This window comes from Callithrix jacchus, chromosome 18, assembly GCF_049354715.1.
Source record: "Callithrix jacchus isolate 240 chromosome 18, calJac240_pri, whole genome shotgun sequence".
NCBI lineage: Eukaryota > Metazoa > Chordata > Mammalia > Primates > Cebidae > Callithrix > Callithrix jacchus.
Window position 1 is genome coordinate 36,309,113 of NC_133519.1, and position 26,455 is coordinate 36,335,567.

The window sequence follows — 26,455 nt, forward strand, 5'->3', positions numbered from 1 at the left end:
TTTCCTCAGCCTATCCCCTGTTATCCTGTTTCAACTCATGCTGTGGTTCTTATGTCCCTTTATTCTCCAGCCCTGTATTCTTTAGACACTGGCTTCTACTGTCCCACCAGATCCTCATGGTGCAATGACTGGTGTAGACGGGCTTGAATTCACTCTCTGGGTCTGAGCAACATTGGCTAAGCTGTGATGAAGCACTCCTATCCATCCAGTATGCTCCACAGTGGGAATCTCACTCTGTTCATCACCACTGCCCTAGTAGCTGCAGGTGAAGGATCATACACACTGATGATTGCATCACTACTTTTAGGGGGATTTGCAGTAGTAGTTTTCCCCTAGAAGTAGTAATGAATGCATCAGTACTTCTAGGGGAAAACAAGTCGATGGCCATTAGTTAAGGTCATTCTTGTAACTTTCATTCACAACTATAAGAGTTGAAATTTGTTCATTCTGGTCTTTTATCCGTTTCTTAAATGAGAGTTTTTAGGTGGTGAGTTTCAGCTCTCTCATTTTAAAAATGAGAAAAACAAGGCTAAGAGCAGTTAAGCCACACGGCCACCAAGTTATGGGGACAGGATTAGAATCTCAGCCTCTGATACTTGGTTTAAGTTGTTTTCATTATGCTACGAATGACACAGAAAAATGTCAGAGTAGAGGATGTCACAGATCAAAACTAATTAATGAGCGATTTGCTGAGAATGCTTAATGATACACCTTTAAGAATCATCTTTTGAGAAAAACTGGACTCTTAAAAAAAGAGACCATATGATGGCTTTCACTATGAGGATATTCTAATAGTCTTCAAGCATTAGGAACGAAGTTTCAGTTCGAAAGGTAAGTTGGGTGGAAGGTTGGTGGCAAAAGAATCAGAATGACAGGGCATCTGGACAGAAGGGCAGTTGTAGTGCTTCAGCCATATACTTTGAAGTATGAATAGTGAAGAGTCAAACTGCTGGGAGTGTTTTTACTTCTCAAATATTTATTGTAACCTACCATAGGTAAGGCATTTGCCTTGACGTGTAGGTCCCTGAAGGGTCTATATTTTGCAGAATATTATAGCCTAGAGTGTGCTTTGAGGGCCACTCTAATAAAGGTAGTGTGAAGCATTTTTGTATTTAACTTGGGGATGCTGTGGAGAACATTGCTGACCACATCATGTAGTATGCCTTTTAATGATAGAAATATTTTTTAGATCTCAGTGTGTCAAAGAGCTTCTGAGAAACTGTAAATCTTAGTACCTGTTGTGTTTCCTTACTTGAGTTTCGCGTATGGTTTGCATCTTTGCATAATAACCTTATCCTGGCTTTATCTTACAGAATTGCTCAGTTTGTATTTTATCTGTACTATGATTTCCCCACCCACATATGTGTACTTTGTTGTTCTACATATTTCTGAAGTGACTCTGTAGTGAATGAATAAATGAACAAGCTTATAAAGTAATCTGGGGAGGCCAGGCACAGTGGCTCACTCCTGTAATCCCAGCACTTTGGGAGGCTAAGGCAGATGGATCACCTGAGGTCAGGAGTTCAATACCAGCCTGATCAACATGGTAAAACCTCATCTCTACTAAAAATGCAAAAATTAGCCGGGAGTGGTGGTGGGCACCTGTAATTCCAGCTACTCAGGAGGCTGAGGCAGGAGAATTGCTTGAACCCAGGAGGCACAGGTTGCAGTGAGCCGAGATCTTGCCACTGCACTCTAGCCTGGGTGACAAGAGCAAAACTCCATCTCAAAAAATTAATTAATTAATTAACCCAGGGAGCTATAATAACTTTACAAACATCTATAAAGAAAGTTTTAGCAAACAAATGAGATTTACTCTGGCATCTTCTTGTTTTTCTTAGAGACAGGGTCTCCCTCTGTTGCCTGGATTGTAGTGCAGTGGCTGGTCTTGGCTCACTGCAGCCTCTATCTCCTGGGCTCAAGTGTTCCTCCCACCTCAGGCTCCTGAGTAGCTGGGACCACAGGTGTGTGCCATCACACTCGGTTAACGTTTTGATTTTTTTTTGTAGAGATGGGAATTTGTTGTCAGCTTGCCCATGCTGCTCTCGAAATCCTGGCCTCTAGCAATCCTCCTACCTTGGCCTTGCTGTTGCTTAGTAACCCTCATTTGCTTAGAAACAAAGTGCTCTCCACAAAGGAGTGAATCCAGATAGAAAAATGAAGAGGTACCCAGCCTGGACCCTAATTTCCCACAGACTGTATTTCCAGTCAGTGGCCCAGAGAGGCTCCACCCAGAAGGCTGGGATTCTGTTCATGGAAGCCCCATGGGTCTTGGCACAGTGATGTCTGAGAAATAGTTGAGGCCTCCTGAAAGACTGGCTAGTTGATTGATCTCGTGAGATTACTCAGTATAACTCCTCTTTTATTGAGCTTTGTTATCTACAGTGGAGAAGTGTGTGGAAGAAGAAAGGGTTCTATTGAGAATTTTCTCCAGAGGCAGAATAGCACAGACAGTGATTCTCAAATGTGTGGTCCATATCATCAGCATCGCCCTGGAAAATGCTAGAAAAGTAAATCCTCAGGTCCCATCCAGGACTACTGAATCAGAAACTCTGGGAGCAAGGCCCAGCAATTTGTGTTTTACCAAGCCTTCCAGATGCTTCTTCATACTCAGGTTCAAGAGCTGCTGGGATATAGCTGTTAAGAGATGAACCCTGTAGCCAGGCTACCTTTGCTAGAATCCTGGCACTGTTCCTTATTCCTTGTATGACTCTAGATAAGTTGCTTGGTCTCTTTGTGTCTCAGTTTCTCCACCTGTAAAGTGGAGATAATGACAGTACCACCTTCAGAAAGTTGTTATAAGGATTAGATTTGGGAGTACACTTAGAATAGTGCCTAGCACATAGTAAAAGCTCAATAAATGTTAGCCATTATTATTGGAAGACATGGTGTCATGGAAGAATGGGGGTAATTTCTTTTCCCAGCCACCCTCTTTTCATGAGAACCCAATGAACCTTTCTAGTGTAGCCTTCTTTGAGGAGCAGCTACAGGCTGGAATTACTGGGATAGGGTCAGAACTGAGGATATGCTCAAAGCCTTATCTGTTGCTTTGAGGTAACAACAGATATGTTGCCCTAGAGGAGCCCTAAATTTTAAAGAACTTTGCTCCCCTTAGCATTGGTAAGACCATTCATTTCCTGACCTAAGGGGCAAAAGGTTGATTCCTTGCTGGATTTTTTTTGGGAGAAACCGTAAGTGTCTAAGAGAATGCAAGGTTATAAGGAAATTCACACAGACATCTCAAAATAAAAATCATTTACAATTAACTTTAAATATTAAAAAAATTTTTTTAATTTGAAAAATTAAAAGGGGGATGGAAGTTGATTTTTAATAATAATTATACAAAGGGGGAGAGGGAAGAGGAAGTTGAGCTGAGCTGTCTGGGGTGCTGTGGCGTGGTGGGCTAGCTATACTAACTGTGGCTGCAGTCTGGGGGCTGCCTGGCTGGCTGTGCCCTTGGCCTTCTCTATAGCGTCCAGTGCTGTCTCCTTTGCCTTCTCCTTGGCTCCCTTAGCTGTCTCAACAAGTGTTTTGGAAGGGGCCACACTGTGCAGCTTGGCCACGATATATTCAAAACCCTTCATCGTCTTGATCACATTGGTTTTGAATTGGGTGAAACCGAATTCCTGGACAGCTCTGAAGATGCTTAAATAAGCAATAGGATACCCAGGCTTTCCAGTGGATTGGCATCCAGGTGCTGCTGCCAGAGTTCCCAGAGTAAGCACGTGGTTCCTCCATCACCACAGCTGGGTGTGGTTGATGTTCCAGGTGAAGTGGTCATGTCTGATTCGGTGGCTTCACAGTAGAGTGTTTCAGGATGGACACTGAGTGAGTGGCACTGGGGAAACAGTGGCTTGGCCCAGCGGAGCATCTGCTGGTCTTGGTCAGGTCGCCGGGACAGGAGCTCAGGGGTTTCCGCCCCGTGTAATGTGTTTGCTGTAGGGATTTGGGTACCGCTGTCATTAGGCAGCAAACACTCGGTCCCAGGACCTCCGGAGCATGTTCCAGACCAGGAAATACCTCACCATCATCCTGGCTGGGAAGAGCTTGGCACGTAGGCAGCATCAGAGTGCAGACGGTGGGGAATATCCACCCCCGACCAGACCCCACAGCGTGTCCAAGCACCCATACAGTCAATTTTAAATTGCATGTTTGGGGAAAGAGTCCATACAGAACCAAATGGCTATGTGATGTTATAGCCTCTCCCATAGAGTGGAGGCCACTGTTGCAACTTTTAAATGGACTGTTTTCTCCAGAGTTGCTACAGACACATGCATCAGCACAGCCTCAGAAGCCACTTTCCAGTCAAGATAGGTGACATGGTGATTCTTCTTCTTCCAAGGTCTGAAACTATCCCAGGAAGAAATACAGCTTGACTGAATTAAATTGTTTTCAATAAGATTTTTAAGAAACCCACCAAATCAATTGGGGTTTTATTTTTGGCAGCCCCAGCAGCCAAACTGATTCATCCAACTGATCCATTAAGTAATGCACAAGTAGTTGATGAGATGACCAGAAAAAGTGATTTTGCTGGGGAAAAATGTTTGGAATTGGAAGCAGCTGGGATTTAAGCGCTGGAGCTCACAGGTTCCAGTCTAGGACTTAGTAGCCTCAGGCAGACACTTACCCTGCTTTTAGCAGGGTCATTGACTAGAAGGATAGGATAGAACTGGAGCAGGCTGGGTCAGGGTCTTTCTAGTCAATGTGTATCTTTGAACCTGTGCAGGTGTGTAGGCTACAGTGTGCAAACTGATGTTCTGAAGACCACCCCAAGAGCCTTGCATCTCTCTCTCTTTATCCTGTTGCAGGTCTAAGAATCTTTTGAGGCCAAAGAAAATGAATTTTAAAGCTCAGACTTAGATCCAGCAGCCAGTGTGAAAGCATGTGCCATGGAGATGCAGCCCAGCATTGCAGGAATGTGTTCTCTGAGGACCAAGTACTTTTCTTATCTCAGTATGTTTTCCTTCTATCCCACCCCTCCCACCTGACCATCTCTCCTGATTGAATCTCCCAGTGAATTTGCCTGTTGCTTTGACAACAGCTGGAAAGAGGATGTGGGGGATGGTGAAGTGGAAGACTGGAAATACCACATCACCCTGTGGTAGAATTGCTGCTGAGATCCAGAAGGGAGCGTAGCCAGAATGAGATGTTAGCTTGAGGCTTGGAAACAGCAGCATGGGATGATCTGCCCTGGGAGGGAGGGGCTTCTCTCGCTCCTTTTCCTGCTCCTTGGAATCCTCCAGAACTCTGAAAATAAAGGATTTACTTCAGGGGACAGAGCTGGTATCTTTCCAAGAGAAAGGCAAGTTGATGGCAAGAGGCTGAAGCTCCAGTTGTGGCGTAATTTAGGATGGAGGCTTATCAGCCTGAAGGAAGCAGTTTGGAAGCAGCCTGGGTGGATCTCTCCCTACAGAAATGCTCTGCTCAGTCCTCCTGCTACTTAAAAAATGAAGTGTGGTGGACTAGTGTGGAGACCTCGTAATGCCTGGATGATCACACAGACTTGGATATGGAGCATAAGAATGGACCCAGGCAGTACCACTTAAGTGAAGATAAATAATGGGCAACTCAGACAAGAAGGTCAACCATCTGACTTTAAATAACGTTTTTTTCTCGAGCTGAATTGCCTAGAGTTGAATGAGGTCAGATTTGCATTCACGTATCTTTCCTTAGCTCAGCTGGTAACTTTCTGTGTTTTCTCCCGAGGGGGTATTAAAAGCAGAGCTGCTTCACATGAATGTGATGGTTACCATTCAGAACCCTGTCACGACTTTGTCTTTTCTCTATCATCTTGAAGGAAAAATTATGTTCCATAGCTTCAAGGTCAACTGTGAGCTATTTGGGCTTGGAAATGAAATGAGACCCTTGGAAAGCTTGTCCCTCTCTTCATTCATATTTTGCTGATGTTTAATAAAACTCAGTTATTCTCTAGCCTGGGGTTGGAGATCAGGCAGCCATAAATGGGCAGCCATAAACCTGTCCGGAAAATTTCATTAGGTAGAATTAGTTTTTCTTTTCTTTTTTTTTTTTCTGCCATAAAGGGGAGTATATGTGTGTGGTTTTGTTTTTATTTTTGTTTTCCTTGCTTTGTTTTTAAATTGTTTGCTTTTGCTTTATGTTTTGTTTCTGTGGCTTTTAGAGCTGATCTAGCCTGAAGGAGTGTCTGGAAATGAATGTGTAAATAGTAGTGGCCTCTCTGCCTGGTCCCCCACCCTGTTCCTTTAACTTTCAGACTCAGAAGCTAGAGTCCCCAACTCCCCAGGGGGCAGACTTAGCCTTGCCCTCAGCATTGGGGTTGATTTTATTCCTGGCTGAGGGAATGTCAGGGGACTAAGGTCAGAAGTGGGATAACTTGCTGCTGTCTGTTCATGTTCGGATCTGGTGTCCTCCATCCTAAATCAGACCCTGGTCCTAGTGCTCTGTTTTCAGCCCTCTTCCTGTTTATCGTCTCTACAGCACTGGCCCTGCTGACCATCACCTGCTTCTCCATTGGTTTCTGGGCAACCACTTGTTTTCTGATTCTCTTCCCTCTTCTTCTCAAGTCTTTCCAGCCTCCTTGGCAAACTCTTCTCTGCTCTCCGTAAAATGTTGACATTCTGTAGGGCTCTATCATTTGTCATCTTCTCTGGATAATCTTCCTTACACCTGTGACCCTAGTCACCAAGTCTAGGATACTGACTTCCAACTGTTGCTACTGAACTCCAGACATAAGTTTCCAGGTTTTCTGGTCATTTTGACTAGTACGCTCTTTAGTAGCTGAAACTTAATATATTTCAATAGGAACTCGTTATCTTCTCTCTTGTCTTAGTCCCTTTGAGCATCTATGACAAATTATCATAGGCTGGGTAGCTTATAAGCAATAAAAATTTATTTCTCACATTTCTGGAGGCTGGAAAGTCTTAGATCAAAGTGCTGGAAAATGTGGTATATTGTGAGACTTGCTTCCTGGATTATAAATGACTTTCTTCTCTCTGTGTCCTCACATGGCAGAATTGACAAAGATGCTCTCCCAGGTGTTTTTTTTTTTTTTTAAATAAGGGCACTAATTCCATTCATGAAAGCTCTGCCCCATGATCTAATTACCTTTCAAAGGCCTCCCCTCCTAATACCATCACATTGGGGGTTAGGATTTCATCATATGAATTTTAGGGGGACACAAACATTCAGTCTATAGCACCTATCAAGGTAGATCTTCTTGTAGTTTTGATTTGGATTGGTAGACTACCACCCATCCAGTCCCTCAGGTCAAAATCCCAGGGTCGTCCTAAACAATTTATTTTTCCTCATTCCTTGTGTTCAACTGGTCATCATATTCTTATGTTTTTACTTCAGAAGTTTTTCTGGACTCTTACCTCTCCTATCCATTTTCACTGCTACTGCTTTGGTGCAAACCCCCATCCTTCTTCACCTACAAAAATACAATATTATAATTCTTAAACAGGCATAAGCTTAACAAAAAATGAATGAATGAATGACCTATCTGGTACCAGACAGACTATTGTGTGGGTTAAAGGAGGTACTTTATGGAATGCACACTCAGGATAATGATTGGTACATAGTAGAGGCTTAATAAATGAGTTATTTATACATTATATATAGGAAATATGTGAAAGCATGGACTTTGGATCTAGGCATCCTGAGTTCAAATCCAAATTCCACCATGTACATTTATTATGTATGTGATTGCTGTGCCTCCATTTGCTCATCTGTAAAATGGGGATGAATATGATAAGGCCGTTGAGAGAGTCAAATGACTTATTTATGTAAAGCACTTAGAACACTGCCTGGAATATAGTTCATGAGCAATATGTTAGCAGTCACTATTATTATTGTTATTAGTTTCCTGTCTCCTATCTTTTATAAGTAACATGTTGGCTTTATTAGAGGAAGAAAGTTCTTATGTATGGCATTCTAAATTTACATAGAGAAAAAAAATCATCACCTATTTTTCCCCCAAGTAAAAGTCATATCTCTAAGTTATGACTTTCATAAATGCTGAATCACAGTCTTTTTTCATAGTACAGTGTTTATAATAGCTCTTTCGGATGACCAGCCATCCTGGTTTGCCTAAGATGGAGGGCAGTAGGGGCAATTTTCTGGGATGGTGGACTTTTAGTGATAAAAGAAGAACAGTCTTGGATAAACCAGGATAGCTGGTCATCCTGGTTTTTTTATGCTTAATAGAGCTCCTCTTCTGAAGTTCATCTTCCAAACATAATTCCCCAAGCATATTTCAAAGATAAAACAAAATATATGAATTAAGGTGAGGGGCTTGAATGGAAGGTTGGGAACATAACCTAGGAATCCTCATGTACCATCTTCAGTCCTTATCCATCAAAATGTCCACTTTAAGGGGATTTTGCAGATGGATGAAGGCTTTTTCTTACTGGTGAAAAGAACGACTCACTTCTGGCATTGTTCTAAAACCCTGCAGCTCTCTTCAGCGTAGTGTCTGCATTGAGCAGCCAACTGAAGTCCTGTTTCTCATCCCCTAGGCCTTCTCCTCTTCAGATGGACTACAGGAGGCCACGAGGCCCCGGTGGCAGCCGATCAACTCTGAGCACAGCCACTGCATAGAGGGTTCAGTGAAGTGAGTGGGGCTATTACTCCCCACCAAGCTGTTCCACTGCCTTACCTCCTGTGTTTTTAAACTCCAGTTTTTATCTTTCCCTGTTGGCACCAAACTTATCTTCATAAAATATAAATCAAATCACATTATTTCCCCATGAAATCTGTTGACGCCTGTGGCTAGTGGGATCAGTGCCAAATCCTTGTCTTACTCTGTAAGATCTTTCACACTCTGGCCCCCAGCAACTCTCTAGCACTTCTCCTGGCATTCCTCGGGTGACCTCTGCTTCAGTAACCCAGGACTCACCACTGTTCCTCAAAGCTCACTAACTCTGACTTTCATTAACTCAGGCTTCTGTATGTGCTATATTCTCTGCCTTGCAAACCCTTTCCCTTGCTAGGCAAATTCCCACATGTTCCTTAAAACCCATATAAAAGATGATCTCCTCTGTGAAGGTAATCCTTGGCTCCCCTCTGGGTACCTAGAGCGCTCTGTTCAGACCTTAAAGAAGTTCCTACTTAATATGAGAACACATTTGCACATCCATCCCTCCCTGGAGGCTTTGAGTATCATGAGGGACTGGACCTCTGGTGTATTCTTCTTAGAATTCACTGTGTCTAGTACAGGTCTGCTGAATAATCAAATAACAGCAGCAACAAAGCCCAAACCACAACAACAACGGTTAACCTTGACTGGGAGCATTTATACTGTGCTGAATGCTTTTCTAAATGCTTTATAAGCCTCAGCTCAGTCCTTTAAGGAAAATGACACTACTACCCCCATTTTGTAATGAAGATAAGTGCTAATTTGGTTAGAAACTGGAGTTCATCTTTGTTCTGCCTAGAGAGCAAAACCTTATGAGGCTTAGACATTTCACCAATAGAATGTTTTTAAAAAGCTTTAAAATATTTGAGTATAACCTTTCTTAATCCATTCTAACATGTTGGAGGCTCTTGCTCATATACAAAGAGCCGATGTGCCAATCGCAAATTCAAGCTAACTGCTAAATCAACCTCCAAATAAAGAAAAACTTGTTTAAGACATTTCCTTAACCCAATGTCACTTTTAGCTTGTATCTGAAAGTTATAAAACTGTTTTCCTTGGAAAACATCCTTAGTGAAGGTGTTTAATGGAGCCACCTTGACCTTGGCTTGGTTAGTATGAATCAGGCTTACGAGCCATTGACAGCTATACCTCCTGCTCATTTTCCAGGAAATATCCATGTTAGCCTTAGCCAATGCCAGTGCTTTGTACCACATGCCCTGCTTTGGTGTACAATTTGAAGTGTCAAAAGCACTCACTGAAAACTTAAGCCAATCCACAAAATACGGCTCTGAGAATCCTTACCATATGGATTCAGTTATAGTTTCACCATTCTGGGTAATTATGAAGGATAGGAAAGATAAGTATAATTTATTTAGACCCTCTTATTTTTCAGCTGTGCATTGCCTCCATCCCCATATTCCATTTTCAGAGGAAGAAATTGAGGCTCAATAATTTGTGTAACTTGTCCAAGATCTTTCTGCAAGTAAATGTAGAACTTGGGAATGGAACCAAGATGAGTCTTACAAGTCCTGTGTTACTCATCAGTGAGCTACACAGCCTTACAGTGCAGATAGCACAACGTCTGTGGGCATCCAGCACTCGAATAGTTTGGAAAACATCAGCCTGTGTTCTCCAAATGAGATCTGGTATTCACTCTTGGCCTCCGTATTTCTAGGGTGATTCTACATTCTGTGTTACCAGGGTAGGTTAATCCTAAAGATAACCTACTTGTTCACTATTCTGTAGAGTTGGAGATTTCCTCTGGACGTTTTCCGTGGGCATGGTGATGAGTGGGACCAGGGTAAGGATGTAGTGGGCGATTGCTGGCATAGTAGCCTAAGAGCAGGGTAACTGGCTGACCTGTTTAGTGGGCCATGTTTAAATCTGTCCCTAACCTTTTCCTAAGCACTCTCTTTCTGTCTTATCTTGTTTCTACTTCTGGCATGAAGGATCTTGACCAATTTAATGATGAATAATGACGAAACTCAAGAAACATTCTTATTACTATGATTTTTAATTTTGAAAATGAGGATTATGTGGGTAACCAGAAACTCCAGGCTGACTCCATCTAAAGACCTGGGTGGCCATGCTAACTCTTTCATACACTGAGAAAATCTTGGTTTCACAAACATTGCAGCAATTTGAAAATAGTTCTCTAGGCTATAAAATTTATCTGACTAAAACCAATCTAATCCCTTGAACCAAAGATCAAACTTTTTGCCAGATATAGTTTTATATTGTCATTTTAACCTTCAGGTGGGACAGCAGTTGTTTCTAAGTTTTAATATTGAGAATCTGTTTCCATAGCCAAGAGGAAGTGTGGGTGGAAACAATTAACTGGACAGTTCAGTCAATCAACTCGGAAGCTTACTGACCAGAGTGTTTAGAGCTACCTACCTTTCTTCTGGTTTTAATTTTGTAGTTTATCAGAGTCCAGAATTTCAGTCTGGTTCATAACTTTTGTTTAACTACCGATTTTTGAAACTGGGCTTGAATTAGTGCTGCTTTGGACTTTCTCTCTTGGGCTGGGAGACCTGGCAGCAAATCCAAACTAAAATAGGAATCAGCTCTTCAAGTCCAAACGTGAAAACAAATGCGGTCCAAGGCCTAAATGCCCAAAGGACACTGGGAATGGGTGAAGTGGAATCAAGAAAGCTTTTGGTGACACTATGGGAAGGGCTATTGAATATCTTCTCAGGACAGCACAAACTGTCAGAGGCACAGCATATTTAGAACCTATTTTTAAAACTGTTTTATATTTTTTAGCTTGATTGATAGATATATTCATTTTTTTTTTTAGAAAAAAGAAATGGTGACCCTCCTAAGAGGCAAAATACTAGCCCTGAGTGTTGTGGGATGTACTAACTCTTCTAATGACTCAGGCACTGCCCAAAGCTAAGACACCTCAGCCCAAAGGAAGATGAGAGCTGAAAGGAACATCGAGCTTATCCAGGGCAGTGCTTCTCAGCTTGTGCCCACACTGACTTGACTTGGAAGTATTTGAGAAATACTGATGCCTGGGCCCCATTCCAGACCAATTAAATCAGAGTGTCTGGGAGAGACACGCAGAAAGTGGTAGGTTTTAACACCTCCCTAGGCATTCTGCTGATCAGCCAAGGTTGAGAAGAATCAAACTAGACTCATTTTACATATGAAGAAATAGAAACCCAGATATTGAGATAAAATATGTTGCCTGAGTCGTGTAGCTAGTGTCAAAACCTGACTCTTGTTTAGTGGTCTTATGTCACACGAAGTTGCTTCTCTTTATTGTAGTTTTGCCATAAATTAAAAGCATACTTGAAAATGTTAGTTTACAAAGTACTTTTAAGAAATGGATTTCATTTTAAGGAAAATAGTGATTCAGTGGCCAATACACTGATGTTTTCTGCATGATCTTCAGACCAATCTCCATGCTTATTGTGCTTGGGCCTCTGAGTCAAAGACTGGCTCCTTTGCTGCTTCTCCATCGTTGGCCTAGCATGCTTGCATTCTGTTTCTTCTCTGGAAACCTGGCATGCTACTTTGATTCACTTTGTTAATGGGAAGATGGGAAATAGTCTCTAGAAATCCTTTTTTTTTTTTTTTAGACAGAGTCTTGCTTTGTCACTCAGGCTGGAGTGCAGTGGCGCAATCTCAGCTCAGTGCAAACTATGATTCCCAGGATCAAGCTTTTCTCCTGCCTCAGCCTTGAGTAGCTGGGATTACAGATGTGCACCACCATGCCCAGCTAATTTCTGTATTTTTAGTAGAGACTAAAAATACAAAATTATAGTTTTTACCATATTGGCCAGGCTGGTCTTGAACTCCTGACCTCAAGTGATCCACCAATCTTGGCCTCCCAAAGTGCTGGTATTACAGGCATGAGCCACTGCACCTGGCCCTTCCTATATATGTTTAGCTGGTGATACATTTCTACCAGAGAAACACTTTTTACAGAACTCACTTCATGTGGGAGCCATGTGTCCAAGAGAGCAATTGTTTTGGGTGAAGGGCACATCCAGACATGTGCCAGCATTACCCTACAAGATATCGGGTTATCAAGTAAATGTCTACATTGCACGTAAGCAACCATTCATGGAAACTTACCATTTTATTTGTCCAGCTCACCCTGTTTGCCACATTCCAACTAAAATTTATAGCTAGGCTTACCAATAATATCATTTAATCACATTTTATAGACAAAACTTCAAGGTGTTCAGGTCCATGTGTCAAAATTAAAATTTCTTCTTGTGTTAAAAACATGGAACAATCTATGATCTAAATTTCAAGATATTTAGAAAAATTGCTTTATCCAGACTAATGGTCCCCAACCCTGACCTATTAGATTCACCTGGGGAATTAATATGTGTGCATATATATATATATGTGTGTGTGTGTGTGTGTGTGTGTGTGTGTGTGTGTGTGTATGTATATATATGCCCTGGCCCCACCCTAGAGATTCTGATAGAATTGGGTCTGGAGTGGGCCAAGAGCACTAATATTTTCAAATGTTCCTCAGCTGAGTGTCACAGGCAGTTTGGTTGTGAACCATTGCACCTGACTATAAAATAGGGCCCTGAGCTTGGAACTTTTTGCTATGACCATATTGCTCTAGCATTTTTATTTCATTTTAAGTATTCAAAAAATTTATGTTTAAGAGAGAAATATTTTTAAAATACTTCTTTGGGTATATTTTCTTCCAATAATCCATACACTCTTCTCTTCACCTTGCAACCTCATTATGGCTAGGGCAGAGATTTATCACCCCTGAGAAGGAGAAGTTGGGTTCTGCCAAGAACGGTGATTTGCAACCCTTGATGCCCTTTAGAATCACCTGGGGAGCTATAAAAAAACTGCCAGTACCTGAATCCACTTCAGACTAATTAAATCAGAATTTAGGGGGATGGGCTGAGGGATTACTACTACAAAAGTACCTCCGGCATAATACTTTTTATCATGCAGCTAACGTTGAGAACCATGGCTCTAACAAGAAATAACTTGTCAACTTAAAATAAGATTCTTATTTCTTAGCATCTCTCATGTTCTAACCCAAACTTTTAAAATGGAGAGAAAACAATTTACTTACCTATAGTTGGAAATGATAGAGGTTATTGACAATATGATTTTATGATTTAATCTAATATTTATTGAACACTTACTATATGAAAGGCAGATATGATTGAAAATATCTCCTGGAAACCTTTTTGTTTGTCTACTTTGGGTCAGATAGAAGGAACCCAGGGTGGATGTATGCGTCTAGGTCCCTGCAGGAAAGAGTGGCACACTCAAACTGGAGATATGGCATAACAGTGCTAGATAAGAATTTGGCTTTGATACTAACTAGCCACACAGCATCCTAATGTTATTTTGGAAATTTCTATTTTCATTTTCCTAGACACAAAGGTGTGACTTGGGCACCGCGCAGGTAAAGATGTTCCTGAAGATATTTAGGAAAGTAGCTAGGGATGCTCTCCAGAATTAAACACAAGAATACATTTTAATTTTTATACATGGACCTGAACACCTTGAAGTTTTGTCTATAAAATATGATTAAATGGTGTTGTTGGTAAACAGCTAGGGATGGTCTCCATTCATTCAAAAATTCATTTGTTGGGTGACTATCATGTATAGACACAGGGTCAGGTGTTGGGAATCTCAAAATAAAGACAGAATCCCTGCCCTCAAGGAGACTGGTTTCATAGAGATACAGGAAAGCACATAAAGGTGAACAGCAACACGGTTTACCTGGCGGTTGTGGAGTCAGCCTTCTGGAGTGCTGCTTCTCCATTGCTAGCCTAGCATGCTTGCATTCTGTTTCTTCTCCAGAAACCTAGCACACTACTTCGATAGTGCCGTAGTTGCTATTAAAGAGAAGGATTTGAGTATCTGCCAAATACTTGTGACTTGTGCATATGAGTGTGTGTGTGTACACATATATATGCATGCTTGCACACACATTCTTCAGATAGAAAGGATTCTTACTGGGATACAGTGGGGGAGGAATAAGGAAAAATCAGTAGCTTTTTTCTTAACATTTTTCTGGTGTGAACATAAGCAGAAACTCAACACAGCACAGGCTGTGAGGAAAAGAAAATGCATCAAGTCTAAACTATCTTCTCTCTTCTGGCTCAAAAGTAGGTGACATCAACAGGATGTGGGGTTTCAGGATGAGCTTTGCATCGCATGAAATGAATTAAACCTCACAACTCCTTGGAACAGGAACCTGTTTTCATGTGAGTTCCCCAACAGCTTTTGGGAGAGCCTTGAAACAAATGGATTTAGCATCTGGGTTTTTTGTTAGGTTTGATTTGCTTTTCTAACATCCGGTACTTTTGCAAAAATCTTTGAACACAGAAAGCTAAACCAAAGCTCAGAAGGAGGCAAGTGTCCAAGAACATATGGAAGCCTAAGAGGTTAATATGCTTCTCTTTGTCTCTGTCCTGATGTACATCCTTTCAGCCTTGACTTTTAGCAAGTGACCTTTAGCAGAGATGTGAGGGTCTGTCACTCTGACATTTGACAGCTAGGGAGATTCATTCTTAACAGAGCAATAGGTTCAAGGGGCAGGCTAGTTGTCCTATTCTAGTTTTTGTGAGGGAGAAACAACATCTTGGGAGACCAATTATCTAGTAATATGTATTTTCTTGTTGTTCAACCTCAGTGAGACACAGAGACTGAGATGGGTCCCAGAAAAAGTAGGGAAGAGGGACTGAAGAGGGTCTGAGTGAGGAATGGAGGTGGCTGTTGGCATTCATTCAGGGACGTTGCAGAGTTGCCCTTTAAAGAGATCTCTTCAATGACATTAGAAAGAAGTAGAGACAGATCCCTTTATAACCTGGGCTTTAGTATGATCTCATTTCCGATATTTTGAAGGCTATCTCATTATTGTGTTGGATGCCCCTTAAGTGCTCCAAACTTTCTTTCTGGATGTACCCAGGACACTTTGGGGGTGTTAATGTGGCCATGCAGGTGAGGTGAGATGAACAGGGATGATCTCTTGCGAGGTAGTCCTAGCATCTCTAACCCTACGGCTGTCTAGCCTCTGACACCATTCTGCCTCTGACGTGTCTCTTAAACTTCAAGCAACCTATATTTAGGAGATTATGTAAAAAGTATTGAAAGCAAATGGACATTCTGCTCTAAGGTCAGAGTTCTGCTGTGCCTGATAATGCTGCTTTGATCTCCCGGCCCCTGCCTGCCTAGATCTATGGTCTCTGTCAGCCAGCTTCACTCTGGACTTGACCTTTTGCTGGCCTAGACCTGTGGTTACTGTCAGGGCTCTATTCTCTCAGCATGTCACCTCTGGCAATTTTTTAAAAAATCCCCAAATCTTAAAATTCAGACATCCCAGATTCTGTTCCATCTCATTGCAAAGGCTTTTTGAAATTAAAAAAAAAAAGAAAAGAAACAAAGCAAAAAACAAACAAACAAAAAAACAAGAGGGCAAAGAAATGGTTTTAAGAGGAAATTTCAACAAATGATAAGATCAATGATGCAGTAACAGCAGTTTGTTTGGCTAAAGCCTTAAAACAGGCATATAGAATCCTAGATGAATTTTAACAGAGCTGGCTAAAATTGAGAGCTTATTTGTTGCAGTGCCCTGTCCAACAATCAAAAAAAGATGCTTATCTCCTTTCCTTTTGAAAATTTCTGGGTGTGCTTTCCTTCGATTTGCTCATTTTGATATTTCATAACCCTGGTAGCCAAATAGTGCTTCCTCATATCCAGCTGGAATATTTGTTACTTAATTAAAAATTCTATTTTCCATCCTGTGGCAATTTTGGTTATTTTTTTTTTTGATCTTTTCCAGATGTGTACATGGTTTTCACAATGTGGTGAACTAAGTTGGACATGATACTCTGTTAAGGGTCTGACTGCTGCAGAGTATATTGGAACCACTGGGCTAGGATTCAGAAAGATTCTAGCTCCTTGCCTGCCAGGAACCAATGGTTTGACCTTGGACAAGCCACTTCCCTTGTCTGGACTTCATGCTCTTCATCACTAAAGCGAGAGTAAGTATCAGACTACATGATCTCTCAAGATTTCTTCCAGCTCTGATGCTTGTGTCCAATAAGTTTGCTAAAATTAACATACCTCAGTCAATGAATCTGTGCTTAGCATGTAATAGTTAGACAATAAATGTTTGCCAAACTGAATTAAATCATAGGAATTTCCACTGAAGTTTTCTCTCAGTATGTACTAAACCTTTTAATCTCCCCTGTGTCCTCCATCCCTTCCAGGAGGGATGTATGTCTTTTATAGAAATGAGAACCAGCGTGCAGTGGTGAAGCTGCTGTCTTCCCAAAGTGTCGCAGGCACCAGCATCGGAGGAGTGAGGATTCTCAGGTTTCACAGACAATCAGGCCCAAACTGTTTCTAGTCACTTCCCTACTGCCATAGCCAATCTATTAAAATGCCTGTGTGATTCTGGAAAGAAAACAAGTGCCCATGAAAAGGAGGTTATAAATACATCCAATTATAAATATATCCCATTAAAAATAGATATTGACAAGGAGCTCCAGATAGAGTTGTCCTCAGCAAACTGAGCTGAACAAAGTGGCCTGTTATCCAGAAAGCAATAAGACTTTCTTACGTGATTCCTTAATAATATCTTTGGAGTTGTATAAACCTCATAACTAGCTACTAAATAGTGTATGTAGTCAGTTAAGAATTGGGCTTGAATGGTCCAGTAAAGATAGAATTAGGACTGAACACATATTTTTCCTCTTTGTGTCACAGGACTTACAAACTGCAGTGACTATGTTGCTGGAAGGACTGAGCTGACTTTCGAAAGTGAGAGTGGCATGCGGTCCTTAACATCTCTGGTCTGTAGCAACTCCCATGGAGACCCCTGGCCTGGGATGGTGGAAGAACCACAGACCTGGAACCAGAGGGCCTGGACTTCGACCGCAGGTCCTGCATGCCCTACCTCGATGACCTTGGACATATGGTTTGGCTCTTTGTCCCCATACAAATCTCACGCTGAATTGTGAACCCCCCGTGTTAGAGTTGGGGCCTGCTGGGAGGTGATTGGATCATGTGGGGTGGGGGGGAGGTTTCTAATGGTTTAGCACCATCCCCCTAGTGCTGTCTTGTGATAGAGTTCTCACAAGCTCTGGTTGTTTGAAGGTGTGTAGCACCTCCCCCTTTTTCTCTCGCTCCTGCTCTGCTAAGGTAAGACGTGCTTGCTTCTCATTCACCTACTGCCATGATTGTTAAGTTTCCTGAGGCCTCCCAGCCACGCTTCCTGTACAGCCTACAGAACTGTGAATCAATTAAACCTCTTCTCTTTATAAATAACCCAATCTCAGGTAGTTCTTTATAGCAGTGTGAGAATGGAGTAATACACTTGGGGAAACTAGTTAACCTCTTTTGAGCCTCGGGTTCACATTAGCAATTAAATATGTGAGAAAGCAGCCTAATATAGTATTTGGCAGGTGGGAAAACTCAAATTAGTGTCTTGTAATGATGGTCCAAAGTTGGGTTGTGATGTAGGAATGACACAGCACTGATTTAGCTGGCATGTGTTGTGGTTGAGGCCCTGCTGGGATACCACATTCAAATTGTATGGAAGCTCTTTCCCCAGTGTTTGTCCACTAAGGCTGCCATAATAAAATGTCACAATGGGCAGCTTAAACAAAAGAAATCAATCTCCTCACAGTTCTGGAGCCTGGCAGTCCAAGTTCGAGATGGCAGCAGGGTTGGTTTCTGCTGTGGGATCTCCGCTTGGCTTACAGATGGCTGCCCTCTTGCTGCCTCTGCATGGGGTCCTCTCTCTGTGCACTCTTGTTCCTGGTGCCTCTTTGTACGTCCTCATCTCTTCTTTTTATAAGGACACCAGTCACACTGGATTAGGGCCCACTCCAACATCCTCACTTCATTACCTCTTTAAAGGCCCTATCTCTGCAGTCACATTCCCAGGTACTCGGGGTTAAGATTCAATGTAGGAATTTAGGTGGGGGGATACAATTCAGTCCATAAGACCCAAGAACTCACTGAGACTACAGGAGGAGCTTAAATCACAGGGCTGCATGGGTTTTGCAGTGCAGCCCCGTTTGTAATCTATGAAATTCTGTGCTCAAGGCTAATCTTCCTTCCCCCCACTTCCTTTTCTTTTCCTGGGAGGAAGACTCAAGTGAACATCTCCATTTTGACAAGTATATATCTCTTCTTTCTTTGCAGAGATTCTTTACCCATGGTCTCTTAGGTTTATGAACAAGGAAGCTGAATGAAGTTTTTTTCCTTTCTGGGTGAGCCCCTGGGTTTCTGGAAGATCCTTAAAATCTTAAAATGGCTTCTGAGCACTGAAGCCCAAGCTGTTAGCTGGCCTGTGTGAGGCCATGAGACAGAATGCCACAGCCACACCCCAAGGATGCTGAAGGGGGTTTCCCTCTTCTGTGGTTTTTCTCCTTTCTCCTTGCAGGGCTCCTCCTACATGGTGAGTCATCTAGAACTGCAAACACACAGCCAGCTGTTTGGAATATAAGAAATAAGCGTAGCCAGAGGCATCTTGGGTCTAAGCTCTCTTCTCTCTTTCTCTCTTGTATTGATCATTTCCCAAGTCACTTCCTTTCCCCTCCCTCACTTCCCCTTCCTGTTCTTCCTAGGACTTAATGCAGGTAGCTGGTGAGGTCGGGTCTTTGTCAGTCAATGTCGGACCTCACCTAACATTGGTATTTATCAAAGTAACAGTTACATCAAAGCCCTTTTTCATATACTTGAAGTATTGTCTTTCTTTTTTCCTTCCTTCCTTTCTCTGTCTCTCTTCTCTTTCTCTCTCTTTTTCTTGTTCTTTCTTTCTCTCTCCCTTTCTTTCTTTTGTCTTTCTGTCTTTCTTTTTTGAGACTGAGTCTCACCCTGTCACCCAGGCTGGAGTACAGTTGGAGGGATCCCGGCTTACCGCAACCTCTGCCTTCCCAGTTCAAGCAATTCTCCTGCCTCAGCCTCCTGAGTAGCTGGGATTTCAGGATTGCGCCACCACACCTGACTAACTTTTTGTATTTTTTAGTAGAAATGGGGTTTCACCATGTTGCCCAGGCTGGTCTCAAACTCCTGGGCTCAAGTGATCCACCCACTGCGGCCTCCCAAAGTGCTGGGATTACAGGTGTGAGCCACTGCACCAGCCTGCATTTCTTTCTTAAGGTGCAATCACTTTCCTTGTTGAACCTAGAGCATAAGCTAATATCTAGAATGTTAGCTTCTCATGAACAAGGACCATACTGTATCCTCCATGGTCTATGCTTTACGAATAGTCATGCTCAAACACCTTTTGAAGAAAGCAATGAAACTTTTAAGAAAAATATCACTCTCTGAGAGGAATAGGTTTGTAGTTAGTTTTAAAGAAACTTGGGGGATCCCCTGAGTTGTGTAAACCTGGAGAGTGTGCCACCAGTACAGGTGTGACCAGTTAGTCTGGTGATACCATTTCAGCCATGAAGCTTAGCCATAGGTACAGTTTAAAATATGTATATAACTTCTTTTGATACTAAAATGTAAAGCAGGTAATCACATAAAGTCATTTTTATAGACATACATGCCTAGGTAAAATGTATTACCATATTAACTAGATATGATTTTATCATGTTTGTTTGTTAAAAATATATTTTTCCTTCTTGTGCCTTCAAAGTTAGAAATAACCTCTTAGATACTTGCTCTGGCATTCAAGTCCCTGAAGTTTCATTGAAGTTAATGTCTTCAGGCTTTCTTAAATAGGTCAGAGCCCACTGCCCCCATTCTAATCTTGCTCTCTCTCTTTCTCTCCTCTTTTTGCCATCAAAGGAAGAGGAGGGCAATAAAGAAATGGAATGGATCTCATTTTTCCATCTCTGACCTTTCCTGTGCTCCTTTCCAGTTAGTAGAGGAGGTAAGTAATCAAGATTGGGTACACATGTGAAACTCGTACTTATTAATTCAGCAGGTATTTAATATAAATATACTCTGTGTCAGACATTTTGTCAGGTTCAAGCACTGCAGAGATGAAAAAGTCACAATCCTGGCCTGCAAAGAGCTCATAGTCTGCTGGGGAGTGGAAATAGAACCGAATCATTCTTCTAGACTAAGATACTGGAAATATGTATAAAGGACTATGAGAGTACTGAGGAGGGGTTTGCCTCTTAGTATGAAGAGAAGGAAGGTTAGAGACATTGGAACTAGGTCTTGCAGGATGACTAGAGTTTTGCTAGATGAGAAGGAGGGGTGAGGACTGTATAGTGAGAACATAAGAAATTTGGTTTTTCATTCCTGAGTTACTTCACTTAGAATAACGGTCTCCAACTCCACCCAACTTGCTGCAAAAGGCATGGCTTCATTCCTTTTTAAGACTGAGTAGTATTCTATGGTGGATACATACCACATTTTCTTTTTTAATTCATTGGTTAATGGGTACTTAGGTTGGTTCCACATCTTTGCAGTTGTGAATTGTGCTGCTTTAAACATGCACGTGCATGTGTCTTTTTTATATAATGACTTACTTTCCTTTGGGTAGATACCCAGTAGTGGGATCATTTAACTGAATGGTAGCTCTACTTTTAGTTCTTTAAGGAATCTCCACACTGTGTTCTATAGTAGTTGCACTAATTTACATTCCCACCCAGAGCTGGAATAATTTAAGCAATAAAATAAATAATGATAGGCTTGTATTATAGCTAACAACAACAAATAAACATATATATATATATATATATATACACATAAATATATATATATATGTTATATGTACATATATCCACTAGCCCATGCAGGCTTAAATAAATGATTGAATAAATAAATAAATAAATAAGAGAGGAAGGGACAACTATTTTTTTTTTTTTTTTTTTTTTTTGGGGGGGGAGGAAGGCAGGAAGGAAGGGAAGAAGGACGGTAGGGAGGAAGGAAGGGATGAAGGAAGGAAGGAAGGAAGGGAGGAAGCGGGGAGGGAGGGAGGGAGGAAGGGAAGGGAAGAAAGGAAATCAGGCAATGAAAGAGACATTGCCGACCTGGATCTAGAGGTTTACAAGTTGATTTATTTTTTTTTGAGAGAAGGAAAGAAAAAAAAAAAAAGTAAAGGAGAGGAAGAAAGAGGAAGAGAAAGAGGGAGAGTAAATGGAAATATTGCTTTATTTTGAAAAAAATTGGGTATTAATAATGGCCAATCAATGTTTCATTTAAACTAATGGGTAGGTGTGATGTGGTATTGACAAGAATGTATATTTTGTGTATTTGAAGTGGAGTGCTCTATAAATATTTATTAAGTTTACTTGTTCTGGATCTGAGTTCGAGTCCTTGATATCCTTATTAATTTTCTGTCTCATTGAATCTAAGTCTCCTATCTGGGTGTTAGGATCATTAGCTCTTGTTGTTGCATTGATCCTTTTACCACTATATCTTTGTTGCTTTAAAATCTATTTTATCTGATACAAGAATTGCAACGCCTGCTTTTTATTTATTTATTATTTATTTTTGCTCTCCATTTGGTTGGTAAATCTTTCTCCATCCCTTTGTTTTGAGTCTTTGTGTATCCTTGCATGTGAAACAGGTCTGGATGTAACATGCCGTTGGGTTTTGGCTGTGTCTTTTGATTGGGAATTTAGTCAATTTAAATTTAGGGTTACTGCCATTTGATGTTGACTGGCTGTTTTATCCATGTGTTGGTGTAAATTCTTCTTTATGTTGGTGCTCTTTACTTTTTGGTGTATTTTTAGAAAGGCTAATACTGGTTGTTTCTTTCTGTGTGTAATGCTTCTTTCAGAAGCTCTTGTAAAGCAGGCCTGGTGGTAATAAAATCTCTGAGTTCTTGCTTGTTCATAAAAGATTTTATTTTTCCTTCAGTTGTGAAGCTTAGTTTGGCTGGATATGAAATTCTGGGCTGAAGGTTCTGTTCTTTGAGGATGTTGAATATTGGCCCCCACTCTCTTCTGGCCTGTAGAGTTTCTGCCGAGAGATCTGCTGTAAGTCTGATAGGCTTGCCTTTGTGGGTTATCCGACCTTTCTCTCTGGCTGCCCTTAGTATCCTCTCCTTCGTTTCAACCCTGGTGAATCTAACGATTATGTGCCTTGGGGTTGCTCTTCTTGAGGAATATCTTTGTGGTGTTCTCTGTATTACCTGGGGTTGAATGTTAACCTGCTTTGCTAGTTTAGGAAAATTTTCCTGAATAATATCCTGAAGGGTATTTTCCAGCTTGGATTCATTCTCTCCGTTGCATTCAGGTACACCTATCAAACGTAAATTTGGTCTTTTCACATAGTCCCACATTTCTTGGAGACTTTGCTCATTCCTTTTTATCCTTTTTTCTCTAATCTTTTCTTCACGTTTTATTTCATTAAGTTGGACTTTGACCTCTGATATCCCTTCTTCTGCTTGAACAATTCGAGTGTTTAAACCTGTGCATACTTCTCGGAGTTCCTGTATTGTATTCTTCAGTTCCATTAATTCACTCATACTCCTCTCTAAGTTGTCTATTCTCAATAGGATTTCATCAAGCCTTTTGTCAAAGTTCCTAGTTTCTTTACGTTGGGCTACAACATGTTCTTTTAACTCACCGAAGTTTGTTATTATCCATTCCTTGAAGAGTGATTCTGTCATCAGGAGGCGCTCGTTCTCCATCAAGCCTTGTTCCATTGTTGATGTGGAACTGTGATCATCTTTAGAGGGAGAGGCGTTCTGACTTTGAGTATTCTCAGCTTTTTTACGCTGGTTTCTTCCCGTCATTGTAAATTTATCCTCCTCTCGTCTTTGAAATTACCAACTTTCAGATTAGGTCTCTTGAGTGGACGTCCAGGTTGTTAGTTCCCAGGGCCAGAGCAGCGGCGTTAAAACTGATGGTGCTTTTCTGCCCAGGATTCTCCTGTCGGGCTTCCTTCTTGTGTCCGTAGTAGGTGACTCTGCCTTCCCGGGGCTCCAAACCTCGGTCAGAAGGGGAACCGGTCCCGTTTACTCTGCTCCGAGAGCTGCCGCGCCGAGGTGCTGGCGGAACCGCTGCACCGACCACGAGAGTCGCGCTGGCGACCCGTGTGTTTCCACCACTGGGGGATCTTCTGCTCCGTGAGCGACCAGACTTTGTCTGAAAGTGTGGCGTCCTCTAGTTCTCCGCGCCTTCCCTGACAGCTGCAATCCCGGGATGTTAGCGATCGGCCATCTTGGATCGTTCTCCCAAATATTTTTTTACAGAAGAATTTTCAATAAAATCTGTAGACCATTTCTCCTTCAGGAAGTAGGGCTTAAGTCCTCTTCCCTTGAGTGTAGGCTGGACTTAGTGATTCATTTTCAAAGAGTAAAGTATCAAAAAGGACAATTAGTAGTTTTGTGGAGTGCTGTGGCAGACATCATCTTAAACAAGCGATGGGATTATCCTCACTAGTGATGTTATACACCCCTGCTGTGATGATGCGAAGCACCACACACCTCTGTGGCATTATCTTTAAAACCCATAACCTCAGTCTAAGCATGTAAATCCATCCAACAGACTTACATTGGGAACTCTTCAAAAGTTTCAAGGTCATAAAAAACAAAGACTGAAAGACCATCCCAGATCAGCAGAAACTAAGGAGACAAGATGACTAAATGCAATGTGGTACCCTAGGTGACTCCTGGAAGAGAAAAAGAACATTAGTGGGAAAACTTGTGAAATCCAAATAATGCCAGTAATTTGATAGTAGTAGTATGTCAGTGCTAGTTTCTAGTTGTGATAAAGGTGCCATGGTTATATAAGACGCTAACATTAGGGAAAACTGAGTGAAGCATATATATGAATTCTCTGTACTATGTAATTTTTTGTAAGTCAAAAAATATTTCAAAATAAAAATTTATTAAAAAATAAAGATAGCTTGGTGAAGGTAAGATAGCTTGGTAAGGCCTAATATTATGTGCTTCCTTGACATCTAGTGCAACTGGGGAGGTCTCAAATGACCTAACTGCAGGTTCTCCTCCCTACTCCACTCCTGCAGCTAACGTCTCCTAGTCAAACAACTCTACTTTTCAAAGGAACCAGGCAGTTTCTGCTTATCCCTGAGTAGCAGTTTTCAGTTTCCTGCCAGCCTATGGAGTTTCTCAAACAAGCCAATCACCTCCTCCTGTGGGAGCTGAGAAGCACCCCACCCTCTTGATACTACAAAGCCCCTGGTTGTTCCCTAGTATACCCACTGTGTGGTTCTGTGTAGCATATGGTATCTTCCTCTCTTAGGCAGTGAATGTATGTGACTAATAAACTGTCTATCTCATCTGTTCAGTGTCAGCTGTCCTTTGTTCTGCCATCCCCTAACCTAGGGTGGGGATCCCTTCCACACCAACAGGGTGAATGCCACGTGGTTAAAACAAGATGCCTCATCAGAATCTATATCCTAGGGAAAAAATTAACAACTATAACAAAACAAGAAGCCTCAACTCAGACCCTGCATTCCAGATGTGTTACAGGGTCCTCTCTCCCCAGAGCCACTTGCTGGTCAGAGCTTACCTCCTCTTGCTCAGGGTTAGGAGCTCTGGGCAGGAAAAGGACATCATGGTGAAAGCTGGAGATGAAGAGGGGAATATGGTAATGAGGAGACAAAGGAAGAGAGGCCAAGGAAATATAAAAGGGAGGAGATGACACACCTCGAAGGCTCTAGCCAATGCTCAGGATATGCCAAAAGGCATTATGGAGCTTTAGGCCAATGCCCCACAGAGTGCCTGGCATGCAGTAGGTGCTCAATTAGTATTGGAGGAGTCGGAAATTTTTACTGCCATAAGGCTCGGAGCAGGCTTCACTGAAAGGGATTGTATCAAAGCAGTACATTAAGAACTTGATCCAACCATGCAATGGGCACTGCATTGGGTTTTACAAGCTTAGAATGTTGTTCCCAACACACCACCTGGCTGTATGGCCTTGGGCGAATCCTCCAATCTCTCTGAGTGTATATATTCTCAACCATAAGTGAGGCTAACGGAACCCATGTGGTTCATGCTTACCCAACTGGCTGAGACCCAAATATAATGTTCTATGTGAATGTGTAAAATGTGTTAAATATCATAGCATTAGTAAACATATTAAACACACTGATTTGTGGGGCAGGAAGATTATGAGAGAGTATAAGAGTAAGGATTAAAAGATGTGGCTTCTGTTCTCAGGAAAAGTGTAGCCGAGTAGGAAGGAACACAGAAGTCACAGCAGTTCCAGCAAAGTCAGAGGTTCCATGGAAGAGGCGCACACAGCATGCGGCAACAGGGAAGACTTGACCAGGGGATGGATAGAGATTCCACTGAGGAGGTATGACATGAACTGGACCTTGAAGCATGAGTAATTTGATATGGGGCAACCAGCAGGGTTGGAATCAAAAGGCTGGTTCAAACATTAGTCTCTATGTTTACTGGTTCTGTGATGTTGGGCAAGTCCGAATCTTTGAGTCTTGGTTGCCTCATCTTCAAAAGGGGATAACAACATCTATAGTTGGGATGAAAATCAAATGGAAGATACAAGTAAAAGTGCCCCACAGAGTGCCTGGCATGCAGTAGGTGCTCAGTTAATGTTAGCTAAGACTGAAGTTTTTATTGTTATGAAGCCTGGAGCAGGCTTCCTTGGATGGGGGTTCGATCCAAGGAGCAGATTAAGAACTTGGCCCATCCTTGGAGATTTCCCAGACATCATTAGACTTGTTCTGAAATGCTTCCCATCAGCCAGAGAGCCTTCAGAGCTATCTTGGGGATAGAGAATGGTCCAGGGAGTGAGGCCTGGACAGCTGTGTTCCCAGGGATTAGAAAATGAGGTGGGGAAGTAAGCCTCCCTCATGGGCTGTCCACTCTGGGGACTGGGCAATGGAGGCAGGCCCTGCCTTTCTGGCTTGGCAGTTATCAGCAAGCATATGGCAGCTGGCTTCATTGGCTGCCACCTCGACAGGTGGTGGTCCACTTAGCTG

General features: G+C 41.9%; 1 protein-coding gene across 11 annotated transcripts in view; it reads left to right on the plus strand.

The window, feature by feature from the left end:
* RXRG (retinoid X receptor gamma) overlaps positions 1 to 26,455 on the plus strand; it is a 195,937-nt gene that overhangs the window by 95,390 nt on the left and 74,092 nt on the right. For 3 of the 11 annotated variants that reach the window (XM_078355037.1, XM_078355036.1, XM_078355038.1), the window contains 4 exons: positions 16,404 to 16,605; positions 17,333 to 19,031; positions 20,372 to 20,456; positions 25,671 to 25,809. In XM_078355037.1, the coding sequence (XP_078211163.1) occupies positions 25,756 to 25,809 (54 nt within the window). In that variant the 5' untranslated portion in view covers positions 16,404 to 16,605; positions 17,333 to 19,031; positions 20,372 to 20,456; positions 25,671 to 25,755. Of the gene's footprint in view, positions 1 to 14,728; positions 14,827 to 16,403; positions 16,606 to 17,332; positions 19,032 to 20,371; positions 20,457 to 25,670; positions 25,810 to 26,455 lie in introns of all 11 variants that reach the window. The other 8 variants (XM_078355040.1, XM_035280255.2, XM_078355035.1 and 5 more) reach the window with 5 other exon arrangements.